This window comes from Takifugu rubripes, chromosome 17 (assembly GCF_901000725.2).
Source record: "Takifugu rubripes chromosome 17, fTakRub1.2, whole genome shotgun sequence".
In the NCBI taxonomy this organism is placed as follows: Eukaryota; Metazoa; Chordata; class Actinopteri; order Tetraodontiformes; family Tetraodontidae; genus Takifugu; species Takifugu rubripes.
In genome coordinates this window covers 9,417,028-9,431,715 of record NC_042301.1, presented here as the reverse complement: position 1 = coordinate 9,431,715, position 14,688 = coordinate 9,417,028, and the positions used below count along the sequence as shown (strand labels likewise).

At 42.7% G+C, this 14,688-nt stretch overlaps 3 protein-coding genes across 3 annotated transcripts; all 3 read left to right on the top strand.

Moving 5' to 3' along the window:
- Positions 1-1,034: 1,034 nt before the first annotated feature.
- On the top strand, positions 1,035-3,992 carry LOC101072885 (actin, alpha cardiac). The gene is made up of 7 exons (XM_003978006.3): positions 1,035-1,191; positions 1,932-2,071; positions 2,169-2,493; positions 2,648-2,809; positions 2,888-3,079; positions 3,194-3,375; positions 3,583-3,992. The coding sequence occupies exons 2-7, from the start codon at positions 1,943-1,945 to the stop codon at positions 3,724-3,726; spliced, it is 1,134 nt and encodes a 377-aa protein (XP_003978055.1). The 5' UTR covers positions 1,035-1,191; positions 1,932-1,942; the 3' UTR covers positions 3,727-3,992.
- A 2,362-nt stretch (positions 3,993-6,354) lies between these two features.
- LOC101074318 (actin, alpha anomalous) lies at positions 6,355-9,401 on the top strand. The gene is made up of 7 exons (XM_011619297.2): positions 6,355-6,420; positions 7,054-7,190; positions 7,270-7,594; positions 8,123-8,284; positions 8,363-8,554; positions 8,668-8,849; positions 9,138-9,401. Exons 2-7 carry the CDS (start codon positions 7,065-7,067, stop codon positions 9,279-9,281), a joined length of 1,131 nt encoding a protein of 376 aa, XP_011617599.1. The 5' UTR covers positions 6,355-6,420; positions 7,054-7,064; the 3' UTR covers positions 9,282-9,401.
- Positions 9,402-10,489: 1,088 nt separating this feature from the next.
- ccsapa (centriole, cilia and spindle-associated protein a) lies at positions 10,490-13,208 on the top strand. The gene is made up of 4 exons (XM_003978014.2): positions 10,490-10,600; positions 11,356-11,700; positions 12,087-12,376; positions 12,619-13,208. The coding sequence occupies exons 2-4, from the start codon at positions 11,361-11,363 to the stop codon at positions 12,796-12,798; spliced, it is 810 nt and encodes a 269-aa protein (XP_003978063.2). The 5' UTR covers positions 10,490-10,600; positions 11,356-11,360; the 3' UTR covers positions 12,799-13,208.
- The last annotated feature ends 1,480 nt before the right edge of the window (positions 13,209-14,688 follow it).

Here is a 14,688-nt window from a genome sequence, read left to right as displayed (position 1 = left end):
TACTCATAGAATTTGGAAGAGAGGATAGTCAGCTCCTTAGCTGACTGTTAATAATGAAGAAATGATGGGGGGGGGGGGGGAGTCCCACAATGAAACTGAAGCTCATTGGTGAGATCTACAACCAAAACACTTCCATGGCCTTTAAACATTTTACATTCAGTAGATTTACACTGAAACTTCAATTAACATTCACATTAATTATGATGATAATGCCCTGAATACTAATCTGGTAATAAACCACATTTTCAATAGGGACGCTTGTGTGCCAGATCTACTAAATCCTGTGCTCTTATGCTGTCATAAGTAAAGTAGAGTCTGGAAGTGGTTGAAAAGGTCACCAACATAAAACAGAGCATCTGAACCAGGAGGTTTAAAGCGACGACGTCAGATGGCTGCAGTGAAGTGGGGACATGTGGGAGCAAAACAGACGCCTCCCTGATCATTCAGCTGTTCAATGAGCACCACACAGATTTTAGAGAATAGACAAAGAGGATGGATCGGTGTCTCAAAGGTGACAAATATGACTGCTTTTATTTTTCTCTTATAAAAACCAGACATTACGTTGTCAAAGTGCATAGGTTAAAAAAAAATCAAGAACCTTGTTTTCTTATTCATGGTTGTGTTATTGTGTGCACTTTTGAGACTGTTACAGTGGAGAATCCAGGTCAGTCATATTTTTTTCCCAAGTCCTAAGCAATGCCAGTCACATGCCAGTCTTGATTGATTCCACTGGTTTCCAGGTCTTCATGGTCATGATGTCACCCTTATGAAATAAGCTCTTCTCATTTATGCAACCGAGGAGAAAACTCAGTCAGATCAGTTCTGAAACATTTAGCCCGTTGTATTGTGTCCTGGAGTCAGCCAGCGTGTTTTGCAGTTGTAGACTTTGAACTCTCGCTCCATACACGGGCTCCGACGGTTTCGCGGGGACTTCCTGTCCATATTTGGGTCCCCAAACGCGAGAGCCTCCGTGAGCACACGCGCGACCACCTTCCCGCGTGGCCAAATATGGATGAAGAAGCGTTTGCATTCCAGTGGATCACTCGGACATTCCTAACGGCCGCCACGGTACGGGTGGCACAGACGGGCAGAGGTGTATTTAAGCGCCGCGGTAGTAGCCGACTGTTATCCCGTCAACTGGAACAAGAAGCGGGCAAAGCTTCCTCACTGACACCCAGAGACGAGCAGAAGGTAAGCGGTTTGTGTCGGAATTGAAGGAGCAATCATCTGGAGTAGGGTTCATTTTGGGTGGGTTGGGAATGGAGCCCATTGAGAAGCAGTCAGCAGCGGACCCAATCCCGGTACTGTTCCTATTCGATGACTTTTATTTTGACAGGTTACAGGTATCCGGAAAACTTCCTGATGAAGCGAAATCGGAAATCCTTTTTTTTTTCTTTTGGTAAAATAGGAGATGATATATTTTACTACCTATTACGGCTGAACAGCGACTTATTTGGAAAGACGTGTCAACATATGTTGTGGTTGCATAAATTTGCTATAATGTTTTCTATTCAGAATAGGTGGGTAAGAAACGCTCACTGTACTTGTCAATGTATATTAAATATTTCACGTTTTTTATTATTTTTATTCTAATAATATATGTTCTTATAAAAATATATTAAGTAAGTCTTTAATTGAACAGTAAAAATATGTGTTTTAAGGGTCAGTGGGTCATGAAGTGAGCTTGTTTGATGGAGGGGGGTACAGTTCTAAACAACAATGGAGCAACAAATCTTTTATTCAAAGCATGTTGCATATTCATGCAACGTCTAAAATCATGTTCTATCTTCTGTAATAGCAAGGGGACCGGGTCACCTGTTCTGTTATAATGAATGGTCATGCATGGTTAATTATTGTTGCACCATAAGTTTTTCTCCATGGGTGGGTGAACTACTGCACGTTAAATAAGCTAACCGGTGAACCTTTTCCAGAATCTACAAACATGTGTGACGACGACGAGACCACTGCCCTTGTGTGTGATAATGGCTCTGGCCTGGTCAAGGCTGGCTTTGCAGGCGATGATGCCCCCAGGGCTGTGTTCCCCTCCATTGTGGGACGCCCCCGTCACCAGGTACTCAAGGGCTCTTGAGTCATTTGACGTTGGTTGGACTTTGATTAATTGAAGAATACATTAAGAAAACATCTTATGCACTTGTTCCTCTTCTCAGGGTGTAATGGTCGGCATGGGCCAGAAAGATTCCTATGTGGGCGACGAGGCCCAGAGCAAAAGGGGTATCCTGACCCTGAAATACCCCATTGAGCATGGCATCATCACCAACTGGGATGACATGGAGAAGATCTGGCACCACACCTTCTACAATGAGCTACGTGTGGCCCCGGAGGAACACCCCACCCTGCTGACGGAGGCCCCACTCAACCCCAAAGCCAACAGGGAGAAGATGACCCAGATAATGTTTGAGACCTTCAATGTACCCGCCATGTATGTGGCCATTCAGGCCGTACTGTCCCTCTATGCCTCCGGTCGTACCACTGGTGAGTCTACGTGCACACACATCACAATTTCTTTACCTCACGTTCCTTTAAATCTATACATTCTGTAGCCATCATAATTGAACTTAAACAACCCATATACAAAGTCTATGCTGTTATTTAATCAACATCAATATCAACTCACGTATGTTCTCAGGTATTGTGTTGGACTCCGGTGATGGCGTGACCCACAACGTGCCCATCTATGAGGGTTATGCCCTGCCTCATGCCATCATGCGTCTGGACCTGGCTGGACGAGATCTGACAGACTACCTCATGAAGATCCTCACTGAGCGTGGATATTCCTTTGTCACCACTGGTGAGCACAAAAAAGGTCATCTTTTAAAACCTTTACAAACAGTTCCTTTTAACTTTCGTAATGTCTCTCCATTCCCAGCTGAGCGCGAGATTGTGCGAGACATCAAGGAGAAGCTCTGCTACGTTGCTCTGGACTTTGAGAATGAGATGGCAACTGCTGCCTCCTCCTCCTCCCTGGAGAAGAGCTATGAGCTGCCAGACGGTCAGGTCATCACCATCGGCAATGAGCGTTTCCGCTGCCCCGAGACCCTGTTCCAGCCCTCCTTCATCGGTGTGTAGTATGACCTGTACATTTTAATGTATCGTGACTAGGGTGTTTGGAATCATTTTACAGTTTCCATTAAGGGCTGAACAGAAATAAATAATTTACTCTGATTTTGAACAGGGATGGAGTCTGCTGGCATCCATGAAACTGCATACAACAGCATCATGAAGTGTGATATTGACATCCGCAAGGACCTGTATGCCAACAATGTGCTGTCTGGTGGCACCACCATGTACCCAGGTATCGCTGATCGCATGCAGAAGGAGATCACAGCTCTGGCTCCCAGCACCATGAAGATCAAGGTATGACACACAAAAATTAGGATTAAAATAATCTGTTGTACATCTGAACCTGATCATATATCATGATATGAAGCAGCTAAAACTGAAAAATGACTCCAGAATAAATTATTTCTAATCATTGAGGTAGAGGTAAAGGTAGAGTCCTAGTGCAGTTGGCTACCAGTGGGCGATTGGGATTATTATTGACATGATCACCCTCTCATGCAGATTATTGCGCCTCCTGAGCGTAAGTACTCTGTCTGGATTGGCGGCTCCATCCTGGCCTCCCTCTCCACCTTCCAGCAGATGTGGATCAGTAAACAGGAGTACGATGAGGCTGGTCCCAGCATCGTCCACCGCAAGTGCTTCTAAACCTAAAAGGCCCCCAGAACCACCTCAGTATCTGGAGCCGTGAACTGCAGCTGTCCTTGGACTCTGACACTCTAGTCTCTCCTGTACATATGTTATTTATTTTCTGTTGCGTATGTGAGTTTTTAGTGTGAATAGTGCTTGTGAAACCAAAATGAATGTTGAATTTTTAAACCCATTCAGTCCAGCTCTACAGACTGAGTCAATGGAGAAAAAAATGCAAAGACCAAAAGAAGAGACAAATAAAATTTCTTTATTTTCATTTACAACCCCCGTCACGTCTGCTTTTTTGCAACTTGGAGAATTCACGATTTACTTTATTCATCCCCGTAGGGAAATTGAATTATAGTAGCAGTAGTAGTAGCCTTAACATGGATTAATATAACTGTAGTGTATAGATACAACTACCAGCAGTTGTATTTACAAAGTATAGAAATAGAATAAATAAAATACAAATAAGATTAGAACATGGACAAGAATAAATTATAAGCATATTTACATAAATATAGAATAATCTAGAAATAAAATAACAACATAAACATTAAACAATTATTGTGATTGAATGGGTTTAGATGGCACCTGAGCTGATGCATAAGTCCAGTCAAGAGAGCTCAGCTCTGACAGAGAGGGATGAATTATACAGTTTAATGGCGGACAGCAGGAATGACTTCCTGTACCGTTCCTTAGAGCAGCGAAGCTGCAGGAGTCTGTTGCTGAAGCTGCTTCTCGGTTTGTCCACTGTGTTATGGAGTGGGTGGGAGGGATTGTCCATGATTGTCCGCACTTTTAACACCATCCTGTCCCTCACCACCTCGTCCAAGTTTGCAAGTTTACAGCCAACAACAGACCCTGCCTTTTTAATGATTTTGTCAAGTCTGTTGGCATCCTTAGCTTTAATGCCTGCTCCCCAGCACACTACAGCAAAGAAGATGGTACTAGCCATGACAGACTGATAAAACATGTGGAGCATCCTGCTGCAAACACTGAAGAACCTGAGTCTTGTTGAGAATTGTCTTTATCTTGTTATGTATTTCACCATATGTTTCTGTCTTCTCTTAGAAGTTAGGCAAGGTAGACTCATTAGCAAATGAAATAAAGAACAGAGACATTTGCAGGATTGTTGTTTGTTCTACTGTTATCTTAGGAGCCAGTCAGGCAGGAGCCAGTCAGGCAGGGGGTGTCAAACACTCATTGTAAATGCAACATCAGGGGGGTTGATGATGATCACATTTGCATGAAGAATGGGATCTGGCCACCTGGGAAAACAATGGAAAAGAAGAACTCTACCAACACCAAGTGGGACTGGAGGAAGACGGGGACATCTCAGCGGGGGATCTGGATTGGATTGCATGGACATTGTGAATTTGCATGTGTGTGACTATAAAGGACTGGGCCAAGGGATAGTTAGGTGGTCAGACTTCATGCCCTGACAATTGACTCTGTTGTTGCTAGGGTTATGAACTGGCCCGGAGCTCTGTAATATTTGTGTCTGGAATTGATTCTATTGTTAAATACATTTTGAAATTGGTACTTTACTTCTCGAAGTCTTCATTCAACGAACACGCGGATCGGCAGCTACATACAGGAGGTATTGCGATCCAACAGTCTCTTGAGGAAATAGTCTGCTCATGGCCTTCTTATAGACAGCATCGGTGTTTGTGGACCACTCCAATTTATTGTCCAACTAAAGACCCAGGAACTTGTAAAATGGGACTATTTCCACATCTTTCTCACTAATTCAGACTGGGGAGGGTGGGGACTAATCATAATCATATAGCGGCTTTTACAATCTAAAAACAAACACAAGTAAAACCAGACTTATAATAAGATCATAGAGACTCTTTAAAGGTAAAGAGGTAGAGTCCTACTGCAGTCGGCTACCAGTGGACCCGACAGGACCCGAAAGCAGGCAAGAACGCAGTGATGAAAAGTCCAAAACTAGGTTTTATTCAACAAACACAAATATGGCAATCCTCCTGAACTGTTCAAACCTCCGGGGCGCACAGAGAGCTCCAGCGCGGAGCCAACACAGGAGTCGAGTTCTACACGTTTCAGGAGCCCAGCAGGATGGCATGGACACCTCCAACGAGCAGGGAAACGCACCAAAGACAAGATACCAAAAATAACTAAAATATTCCAAAGTCACCAAAAACACCAAAACACTCCGACACTGGTAGGCAGGCGTTTAGTCCTTAAATAGGCGGCTAGATCACCGATAGACTGCAGGTGCGTCAGCCTGTGGCAGGAGCATGGCTCCACCACTCCCCCTGCAGGAAAAAACCAAACAACCCGGAATCCTGGACCTCAACAGAGGAGAGGAGACCATTTCCCAGTGGGATGACAGAGGCCTGCCAGGTGATCATGTTGACCAAGAAAATCTGGACAGAGTACATGATGCTTAGGGATCCACAATGGAAAACTTTCCAGGTTCTATAAATGCTCTGTAGAACATTTTTACACACCAGGTGATGATGCATTGTCAGCCTCTGTCACACCCCCCCCATAAAAGTCTAAACATTAAAGGATCAAAGAAGTTTCCACATTTCATTTTTCAATGCTCAAAGGTCAAAGGAACCTTTATTAAAAGCAACATACTATATCATAGGTATTATTTTTCATCATATTACAACTGCACTCTTTATTACCAGAATTGATTTGTTTCAACCAATCAGAAACTATAGAAACAAAGAATTCAAGGTAAGATATTAAAACTAAGACACGTGATTCTCTCTGCCTGTGCATAAAATGCACACACAAAACGTTACTCAATGGTGGTATTTCCCACCTTGTGGCAGGACATGCAAATGTGAGCATATCATCTAAAATAGGTTTCTGTCCTCTGCTACAATGCAGGGGGAATGGTTAAACTGTTATGATGGAATGTGAAAAGGATTTTGAAGACATTGACCTGTTCTTTGGAGTGCATCAGACTTGTGATTTTTTCTGTCTGATGAACAGCTTAACCCTATAAAGCCTGACACATCAAAAATAGCCAGAAAATTCTAATTTTTTGGAAATGAGATGTTTATTGAACCTTTTAACAAAATCCCAATTTTTTTTTTATTTTGTTTATGACATTTTTTTTGTATCAAATATGATACAAACGGCTTTAAAGGGTTAAAACACTGCAGTTTTTTTTTTTTTTGTTTTTTTTTTAAAAAAGGGGGTTTATTTTAAGATCATTTGGAGCTGTCAATATGGTGGAGAACAATGTCATTCTGACAGGAGTCAAGTACCAAATTTTGTTCATGTTAATTGCAACATTTAAGCATATGAGCTATGCTCCTAACGCTCCAAGGTTACATGAGCTGACCCGTGAACCTCTTCCAGAGTCTACAAACATGTCTGACTATGACGAGACTGCCCTCGTGTGTGATAATGGCTCTGGCCTGGTCAAGGCTGGCTTTGCTGGCGATGATACCCCCAGGGCTGTTTTTCACGCCATTGTGGGACGCCCTCGTCACCAGGTACTCATTGGAGCCATTGAATGTTGGATGGACTTTGGTTCATTGAAGAATACATGAACTTGCTCATTCCTCTTCTCAGGATGACATGGATGACATGGGGAAGAAAGGTTACTATGTGGGCGACGAGGCCCAGAGCAAAAGAGATATCCTGAGCCTGAAACACCCGATTGAGCGTGGCATCATCACCAACTGGGATGATATGGAGAAGATCTGGCACCACACCTTCTACAATGAGTTATGTGTGGCCCCTGAGGAACACCCCACCCTGCTGACAGAGGCCCCACTCAACCCCAAAGCCAACAGGGAGAAGATGACCCAGATTATGTTAGAAACCTTTAATATGCCCGCCATGTATGTATCCATTCAGGCCGTACTGTCCCTCTATGCCTCCGGTCGTACCACTGGTGAGTCTACGTGCACACACATCACAATTTCTTTACCTCATGTTCCATTAAAATCTAGACACTCTGTAGCCATCTTAAATTAACCTATTTTCAATTAAACTTGAATTCTATGCTCTTATTTCATTAAGTTATGATGTGTAAATTCTAGTATACATCGAATTTTTACAGTATGCGTATAAAACAAGATCTTTCATCATACTGACGTATTATCCATTGTGGGATTATGGGGAGGGAGCTGGAGCCTATCACAGCTGTATAGGAGCTCAGGCCAGGTATACCCCTGAATGAGTCACCAACTAATTGCAGGGCCCTATGTGAGCATTTGAGGGTTTGGTTCCTTGCACAAGGGTAAACCAGCAAGGCACTGAAGGTGTCCTAGCACTTCTACCTGCTACCGGAACACCACCAAAGTTAGTCTGCACCAGGGATTAAACCAGGAACACCGACATCTTAGCCAAGCCCTCTACAGACTGAGCTACCACTGCCCTAAAACAGTAAATATTAGTATCAAATCATGTATGTTCTCAGGTATTGTGCTGGACTCTGGTGAGGGCGTGACCCACGCTGTGCCCATCGCTGAGGGTTATGCCCTGCCTCCTGCCATCATGCGTCTGAACTTGGCTGGACGAGATTTGACAGACTACCTCATGAAGATCCTCAATGAGCGTGGATATTCCTTTGTCACCACTGGTGAGCACAAAAAAGGTCCTCTTTTACAACTTTCACAAACAGTTCCTTTTAACTTTTGTAATGTCTCTCCATTCCCAGCTGAGCGCGAGATTGTGCGAGACATCAAGGAGAAGCTCTGCTACGTTGCTCTGGACTTTGAGAATGAGATGGCAACTGCTGCCTCCTCCTCCTCCCTGGAGAAGCGCTATGAGCTGCCAGACGGTCAGGTCATCACCATCGGCAATGAGCGTTTCTGCTGCCCCGAGACCCTGTTCCAGCCCTCCTTCATGGGTGTGTAGTATGACCTGCACATTTTAATGTATCATGACAAGGTGTTTGGAATCATTTTACAGTTTCCATTAAGGGCTTAACAGAAATAAATAATTTACTCTGATTTTGAACAGGGATGGAGTCTGCTGGCATCCATGAAATTACCCACAGCAGCATCATGAAGTGTGATATTGAGATCCGCAAGGATCTGTATGCCAACAATGTGCTAACAGGCGGTGCCACCCTGTTTCCGGGTATCGCCGATCGCATGCAGAAGGAGATCACAGCGCTCGCTCCCAGCACCATGAAGATCCAGGTATCACATAGTATCTTCCGTTCTAAAGACTTTGCATTAAAGGGTGGTGGGTTGATGCCCTTTTTCAAAAGAACTTAAAAAAGAAAAAAAATCTAAACCTAACTGATCATAACAAAGTAAATGATCACCTGATCACACATTATGAAATGAAGCAGCTAAAACTGAAAATTACTTCAGAATCTATGATTTGATGTCATTGAGGTAGAGGTAGGGGTAGAGGTAGAGTCCTACTGAAGTCGGCCACTAGAGGACGAATGAGATTATTATTGACATCACCCTCTCATGCAGATTATTGCCCCCCCTGAGCGTAAATACTCGGTCTGGATTGGCGGCTCCATCCTGGCCTCCCTCTCCACCTTCCAACAGATGTGGATCAGCAAACAGGAGTACGAAGAGATTGGTCCCAGCATCATCCACTGCAAGTGCTTCTAAACCTAAAAGTGTGCTTGTGAAGTGCTTGTGAAACCAAAGTGCTTGTGAAACCAAAGCAAATGTTGATTTTTAAACTGATGCACTCCAGCTCAACAGACTGAGTCAATGGAGAGAAAAATGCAAAGACCCAAAAAAAGAGACAAATAAAATTCATTTATTTTCATTTTTTAACACGTTGAAATACATCCCGGATCAATACTTGTTGAATATAGATGTGGCAGGGCGTGGCCTGCCCTCCGAACAGGTGCCATATGGAGGTAGTGCCTTAATTGGTGGGTGGGGAGAAAAAGGTTTATATAAGGCACTGCCTCCAGCTGGCTTTAGTTGATTTCCCCCTTCGACGAAGGTGTAGCGTGGTTGCAGCTTATCTGGGCTGTTTGACCAACTGAACCTGTCCCAGAATGAGCATGCTGTCTGGCAGCGCCAAGAAGGTTGGTGCTTCCTCCCGCCATCCTTCCGTCCAGAGCGCTTTGCCGTAAGGGCGTGCGTCAGTGGGTCGCGATGCCCCAGCGGGAATCCCTCAATCCTGTCTCTGCCTCTGGAACCGAACCGTATCTGCGCGTGCCTGTTTCCGGTTAATTCCTGGGGTGAAATTCCCCAGGTGGCGTTGTCGTGACCGTTCCACCTCTCTCCACCCCGCCACATACTGATTTTAAAACTTTTGGTAATTAATCATCCTGAAATTCTTTTCAAACAAATTGACACTTACATTTTACAAAGCTGAACCGTAACCCATCTTTAAAAGCAGATTTGCATTAAATTCCCAAGCCAAGTATCACAATTCCTGGCCAAGTATAATTAAATTCCATAGCAAAGTATCTCTCCCATGTATCTTCACATATCACGGCTTCTCAGACATGAAACATGCATATCTGTGTTCATTTAGAATTCTCCACAGCATCTGTTCAATCACACATGCAGCACGCATGTGCAAATACGCAGTTCACTCTGCTGTGTGTCTTCTATTTTTGTTGGCTGAAACCGGAAGTACCCATTGCTTTTTTCCCCTACCTTATGTAAATAAACCAGTTGCATTCTTTTATGTTTTTAAACACAAATAGTTGTCGTGAAATCTGACGTGTCGCTGTGAAACATACCTGTGAAACATAATACTGTAGTACAATTAGGGCTTATTTTACCACAATGTGATTTTATTTTGAAACGTATTCCGGAAAAGATAACCGGTATAAGTAACTTGTCATCTCGCTCCTCGTATTTGTGCGGCCAGAAAAGCAGGGCGATACTCGACGTATCAAGGCTGGACGGAAGGTTCAATCTGCCTCTGAAAATAGATCGAACCCCTTTGAAATGTGATCTGGGTAAATACTAATTCTTAAACAAATATCCAGTCGTTAGTTTAAATTCTAACCCGCATCATGACAGACCGGGATTAACAAGCAGGTGAGATTGTGAATGTGAACGGATCGTTATTGTTTATTACAGGCTTATTTTCATTTTTTAACCAATATTTGTATATTTAGTACAGTTCTCCACAAGTAAATGATTTTTTTTTTAAATTATGCTTAAAACCTCCATTAAATTTACAAACTGACGATGTTTTAAGGTGTGACTGTTAAAAATAAGCCTCCAAAACAAAAGACGCGTATTTGGGTAAAATGACAAATACTCGCAAAAATGAGCTTAATCTGGTATTAGCTTTTGTCCTCCTACTAAACGAGATATATACAGCGTTTCTTCAGATTGTTACTATTTGCACATATTAGGAAGGGAAACGAACGTGTGGGTGGAGGAAGCCTTTCTGCTCTTAAATCAGTCGTAGTGTCGTCAGTGAGACTGTAATAAGCTTCAATCCTCCTTGACCGTCACTCTAATCTGATGGTCGGGAGTGGGCAGGGCCTGCCGTGAGCGACCCCGCCCACTCCCGACCATGCCGTGAGCATACTCATGGGCTGCAGGTGCATCTAAAAACTTGCAAACAATTTTTCATTTGAAAACCCATTGGATTGTTTTATTGTGACAAACCCGTTGAAATTGTGTGTGTGTGTGTGTGTGTGTGTGTGTGTGTGTGTGTGTGTTTTTAATTATTATCCTAACAATTATTTCATTATTTCAGGAACCATGGTGACCAAGAAAATCCGGACAGAGTACATGAAGAAATTCAGGGATCCAAAATGGGAGACGTTCTCCAAGTGCTACGAGGACTCTCTGAAGTATCGCTTGACTCGGCGGGTGATGGAGCATTCTCACAAACCCTGGTTCTGGGAAGGCTGGGACAGTGGCTCTGACTCCAGCGGCTGGTCCACACCAAGGCTGAGCAGCAACAAGGTTGTCCCTCTGTCTCTCCCACCACCAACAGCCTTGGAGACAAATCAGAGGTCATCAGGTCCTGGACCAGAGCTGCCTCCTCAGGATGAGGAGAATGAGAAGGTGGCAGTTATAGATGGTGGTCAAGCAGCAGGTGAATAGACTCCTCGTATTCGCCTCCTGACAAGGGTGGAGTGAGCCTCCTGTGTCTCAGGAGATGCTGGTGCTAAAATATTTTTGTAAATGTTTGGTGATCAAAAGCTTCACAGTCCATCAGCTCTGATCATCAGCACTACTGTAACAATGCATGTCTGATGATATCATTGATCACTTCCACAGCTGTTACAATGAGTCCTTTTAAAGCATGTGGCGATGTAAGATGCTTCTGATACTGGGAAGATGCATCTAATACTGGGAAGATGCACCTGATACTGGGAAGATGCATCTTAGACTGGGGCGATGCATTTCCCAAACTTTCACAACACAAATTGAGTCACGCTTCACCCTCAAAAGAAAAACCTTGTGAATTCTATGTTTCAGTTGCAGAAAATGGTGCAGATGAAGTTAGTGGTGCTGCAACCGAGGTGGTTCCAGATAACTGCCGACCATCCGATGACACGGAGACGGACGACGGGCCTGCTGACATTGGATCGTCAGATGGCGAGCCTGGAAACCCACCAGCGAGGCCACACCGCCGCAACCCGCGCTCAGAGATGGGACACCAGAACAGTTCTGCAGGCAAACCGCCACGAGCAAAGAGCCAACCAGCAATCAGCAACAAGGAGATCCAAAGATCCAACCGCCTGGACCTGACTGAGAGAAACACAGAGGTCTGGCAGAGGCTCAGTGGAGTTATCCTTTTTTTTTAACATACTATAGATACCTTTTTTTAAAAAACAAATGCAGAAATATAAAGATTTGATCCTGAACTGTATAAATTAATGACAACATTTCCTGTTGTGGAACACAGGACATCAGAGAAGTGAAACTGTGCCACCCAACACGCTGCAGATATTAATAATAGAACACAGATTGTCTCCCCCACCTCCACCTCTATGGTCTCTTCTTTCAGAACACATCAGATGCCTGCGTTCAGACCCACAGGGGATCCAGCAAACGCAGCTCTAACCTGGATCGCAGGCGGGCACGATCAGCTGACCTGGAGAAAGTGGTGAAGCAGTCCCAGTTGAATGCGGTGGATGACCGCTGGATGACCGAGTACATGAGGTGCTTTTCTGCTCGTCTCAGGTAGAGGCAGCTCAGGTGTGAGGGTGGGGGGTGGCTGTGTTTGTGTGTGGTGGTGGGGGTGAGGGGACATGAGATTGTGGCTCAAGACGAACCAAGAACTCTTTCTTCTGTCTTCTCATTGGGTGACACAATCAAGCCAGAAAACCTTTGTGGTGAAAAAACTACATTACCTATAAATCTCAGACACTTGCTCTCAAAGGCTATGATTTTATGAAGGAAAAATGCAGACATTTGTGTAATATTTGTAAACTTTTATAGAAGAACATTTTAGAATAAAAAGATCAATATTTATGCAAGAATGAACATTTACAACTTTGGCTTACACGGTTTCAAATAGCTGCAAAAAATGTTATTAATTGATCTTAAATTACAACTTAATTAAATTTAAATTAACTTATTAGGGAAAAAAATCGTCCTCAAACGAGACCAAGCTGAATTTAAAAGTCAAAACTGAAAGTCTGTCTTTGACGTGAGCGTGTGCTAACAGCGCGTCCTCTGGAGGGCGCTGTTACTACTTCGTCTTTACGTTGCGGGATATGGTCATAAACAAGTATTTTCATCAATTCTTAATTCTAATCTTCATTATTCGTGGCCATGCTGTGGTTGATTGGCCCTTATCTGTAAAGAGTGAAGTTTTAGTTAGAAAAACGTGAAAAATGTGTTTTTCCTCCTGAAAGGCACCAGAAAACAGTTGAACTTGAATAGTTTGGATATTTGCCTATTTTGGATCTTTTTCAGATAAACTAATTGATACAAATTAGCGTGCGCAATTTTAATCCGTATTCACAACTGAGATGGAGCTTCGGGTCCAGTTTAATATTTGTTTTAGCTCAGTGCTGTAGTTCAAAATAATGTGAATCACTGTCCTAGGAATAATATATACTACACAATTTAAATGATTTTAAATGACTTATTGCACCTTGTTTTTCCACACTCACCCTTATCAAAGTATACTGTTTTCTAAATAAATATAGGTTTTGTAATGACAAATTGCACATCTTTAGAACTAAAAGGTTGACTCCGTGGAAAAAAAGATATTAGAAATATGAATCATGAATAATCTATTCTGAGGGCTAAAGTTTCTATTTTACATAGTTTGAAAAAACCTTTGAATACACAACTTCACTGAATGTATTTGTTTAAACACAATTCAACCTCAAGCTGAATGTTCAGAAATATTTCTATACTAAACTTTTGTGTGACAAGTCCAGGTTTAGTCTTGTTTTTAAATGTGATTGTTGGTGAAATGAGTTTAAACAATGTTCAGATTAATTAAAGATGAATTTAAGGTAATGGTAAATAATGAGATTTTGAAAGCTAAAATAGAACATTTGCAAATCCAGAAAAGAATTTTGGCAACATTAAATCTAAAAAAATCTTTTAAAACTAGGAAATGGTCGTAATGGTCTTCCACTGACGATCAGTAAATGTCAAAAACATTTCTCAGGTTAGAAATTAAATCTGCACTTTTTGTGGAATTGTGATTTTCTGTTCCAGTATTTGAATAGAGTCTTAAGACCGAGACAATCGGGAAACATTTACGGTAAATGTAATTTTTAGTCTCACGGCTGTAAAATCAGTTTGTGTTTGTGCAACACTGCAGACTGTAGTTTTGGTTTCTCAGTAGAATAACTTGTCTGCAACCATGTTTACATGTTTCTCTGCTGCATTTACAAATGTCAACTCCACATTCTCACAATGTGAATAAATCATCTTTGACCAGTTGATCTCCACAATTCAGCAGTTCTGTTCCGCAAGATGCAGCAGGATTCTTCCTCCGAAGGTCCAGAATCCAGTTTAACCCTCTAATATGATCAAACACCAATCAGTGGGCCTAAAGAGCAGTTAACAGGAATGCGTTTTCTCAGCAACAAAAACCAACAGGAAGTCCGTC